This window comes from Physella acuta, unplaced genomic scaffold (assembly GCF_028476545.2).
Source record: "Physella acuta isolate Inbredline_101_S28 unplaced genomic scaffold, ASM2847654v3 ptg001481l, whole genome shotgun sequence".
NCBI lineage: Eukaryota > Metazoa > Mollusca > Gastropoda > Physidae > Physella > Physella acuta.
Genome location: NW_026732996.1, coordinates 307,405 through 310,711, shown reverse-complemented (window position 1 = coordinate 310,711; position 3,307 = coordinate 307,405). Strand labels below are relative to the sequence as shown.

The following is a 3,307-nucleotide window of genomic DNA, read 5'->3' as shown; positions in this document are numbered from 1 at the left end:
TATATATATATATATATATATATTTATACAGGGAGCCTGAAATTTATTTTGTGAGGGGTGCATTTTTTTCTGCCACTGGTACCAACCACATACAACAAAGGGTTAAAAAATCACCACATCTCTATTAAGTTATTTATATGCAGGATCCATGTCTATATTAATTAGCCTAGACAATTATCTATCAATAGCTACAAATAATTCAGACTATTATACATATTCTTTGAGTTCAGCTAATTAAATTGGCTAATTTGTTGTTCTTAATCCTTTGACAGTTCTGATACTGTAACTGATGAATCTGATGAAGATGTTGATGAGTACCAAAACCTGGATCCAAAGAATGGTTCACAGAATCCAGCTAGAGCTATACTTAACATTATTTTTGGGAACAATTTACCAGAAGACATTTGTGATACCAGTATTGACTTGGCAGCTGAAATAAAAAAATTGGAAGAATTTTGATATTAATTATACAAAGGAGACCAATGTTCACAATGTATTTGATACACTTTATGTTTAGCAAATCAAATTTCCCCCCCCCCCCCCTCCCCCCAATTTCATGATTGATAGTTTAAATGTTAGTTTTTCTCTTTCATTAAAATTTCTGCAGTACTGAAGGTGTTTTCTAACATATTTTAGATACACAGTTATCCTTTGATACACAAAACATAATTTGTTAATCAAGACAGTTTTTAATCATCCAGTTCCAACCTTTCTTTTTGTCATTTTTCTTATCTGTAATGTAGTATGTGCTTTTTTATACTACAAAAAATGAAATATCTCTCAGTAGAACAGTAACTGACTGTTAATAGAATACACATCTAGGCAAAAATTTAAAATGTTAAACTGTATGTCAATGCTAATTTAAATATTATATACTATCTCACAAGTAGTCCATTATTAACAAAATCATTAATGTTTAAGAATTGTTAGCTTGCTTTTTCTTTATGATTCCACCTAGTCACTACATAGTGATAAGATTGCCCCTGTTGATGAGCATTTATATATTTCTTAATATTTGTTCTCTTCTATGCATCAAATTAGGTGAATGTTGTTACTTGTGCTAGGTAACGGATTGTCTATCTGCTGTATTTATTCAAAATCTGATGAACTAAAGTAGGATTCGCTTAGCTTCTGCATCATACATAGTCGATAATTACAATGTAACAACACAGAGATTAATTAAAAGTTGTTTCTGCATGTCATATAATTTGTTTAATTGCATGTTTTCTTACATATCTGTCCTCCATGTATAGATATTATGTCACAAGTATATACAGTGGTACCTCAACCTATTAGTACCCCAACATACGAGATTTCTTTTAGGTATGAGCTGTTGAGCTAGCTAAAATTTGCTCTGACATACGAGCAAAATTTGAGATACAAGTAACCTGATTAGCGGGTTAAACAGTTCATGTAAAAGAAACATCTGGAAAAAGTTGCAACTGATTGAGCGTTGAAGCTATTTTATGACATTTACTCATTTCCAAAACATTTAGAAAGGGTGCAGAAACAAACTTTCGTGGATAGGTCTATTTTAGAGTCCTGCATAGAAAAGTGGGGAAAGTAATGTCTAAAGTTTGCCTGGATACTTAAAATTATATGCAGTGTTTTGTTCATTGCTACACTTTTCCTACATTTCTTCTTCGTTCTTAATGGTGTTAAGGAGATATTCTCCAATTCTATCAAGAGGTGATAAGCAACCTGTTCCGGTGCCCTGGGCAAACTATTAACTTTTTGCCACAACCACTGATAAGCTAATATGCACATTTACATGAATAACTAACATACATTGCAAATAAACCAACTGGTATACTTGCAATAAATAGTAATAATCAAGTGTAATTTTCAGAAGGATGATACATTTTCTTTGACTTTGTTTATTCCACATGATGTTAATTAAAATGATATGTTTACAAAACCATCCATATTAATTTTGTAAAATCATTCATTAAGATATTAAATGAATTAAGAATATTACACTATGGCGATCAAGTCAAACTTTTTTTACTATATACCCCCTTTTGCAAAGGGTCTGCTGTCACATATAAACATAGACGCAGAATCCTTTTGAGCTTTATATATTAGATAGGTACACAGACTGAGGCATTCTAAATAAATGTTCTTGCTTTTAAATGCAATACTGGTTCTAGAGACAAATAATTATTTTGACAAACCATATTTTCTTTACAGGGCTCTTGCATTGTTCCAGCCACCATTGGATTGCATTATCCGCACATAAATAAGTTTAAGACACAAAGACTGTTTACCTGTTAAAAGCTATTATTTTGTATTTTGGTATTGCCAGATCTACTGTAGCCTACATGCGTGCAGGTGTCATATTTCTTTTTTAAGTTTAAAAAAAAAGCAATTTTGACAGATTGTGAACCCCTGCACTCTTCTGATTAAACGTGTGGACATGCTATAGGCATACATGTTATCAAAATTCAAAGAAGCGTTGTTCCCCTATATTTTGATATGCTTATCAAGTATGCTCTTGCATCTCAATATTTTTGGGGATTTTCTAAATGTACAAAATTAGTGGTTTTTACTTCCCTTTTGTAATTGTATTAAAAAGTGAGAAAAGCCAATTTCATTGCAGTAAATTTGTTTGATGTAGGCCTACTTATTTTTGAGATTAGAAAAAAATTAAGTCTGTTCTCTATGTGTGTGTGTTTGTGTTGAATTCAAAAGATTGTGTTTGTGACTAATACTTTTACAGATATAATCTCTTAAACATGGCTCCTTTTAGTTTTAGGGTGTTGCAGATTGCAATTTTTAATTAGTTTTATATAGTGCGATAGACTATGGATACAACGGGGCATTGTAGTCGTTCACTAAACTGAATCAGGCACATCCGTCGATGCCTACGTTACTTTTAAGGAGCCTGGGGCAGTATGCTGCGCCCCTGATGTAATGTAATCGGGGGGCTCCCGAGAGCGTGTTTCTGACACCTTCGGTCACCAAAGTGTGATCTACCTCACTATTAGGGTGAGTACAGTCAAGGCTTTCATGCGATAATGTAGGTAAATCCGTGCCCCTATAAATATCTAAGCACAGACGTTTGCAAATAAATAACTCAGTTTAAGAAAACAAGGTCAAACATCTAAGAAAAAAAGATTGGTAAAGCATTGGTAAAACCCTTTTTATATATTTCGTTAGACTTTCTTCTATCCCCGCGGCGCAGGGACAGGTATGCTTTCTTTATAGTTATTTAAATAGTAGTGTATTATAAATTTAAAGTATTTTCTTTTTTAACAGATGTTTGTAGTTATAAGTAAAAAATAAGTAACTTGACACATAATTAGAG

General features: G+C 32.4%; 1 protein-coding gene across 1 annotated transcript; it reads left to right on the top strand.

Moving 5' to 3' along the window:
- Nucleotides 1-270: 270 nt before the first annotated feature.
- On the top strand, nucleotides 271-1,201 carry LOC131928311 (ATPase family AAA domain-containing protein 2; the record flags this gene model as incomplete). Its single annotated transcript, XM_059284300.1, is given in 1 exon segment — nucleotides 271-1,201. A coding segment is annotated over 1 exon segment (189 nt), but the record flags the coding sequence as incomplete, so codon positions are not given.
- Between the last annotated feature and the right edge of the window lie 2,106 nt (nucleotides 1,202-3,307).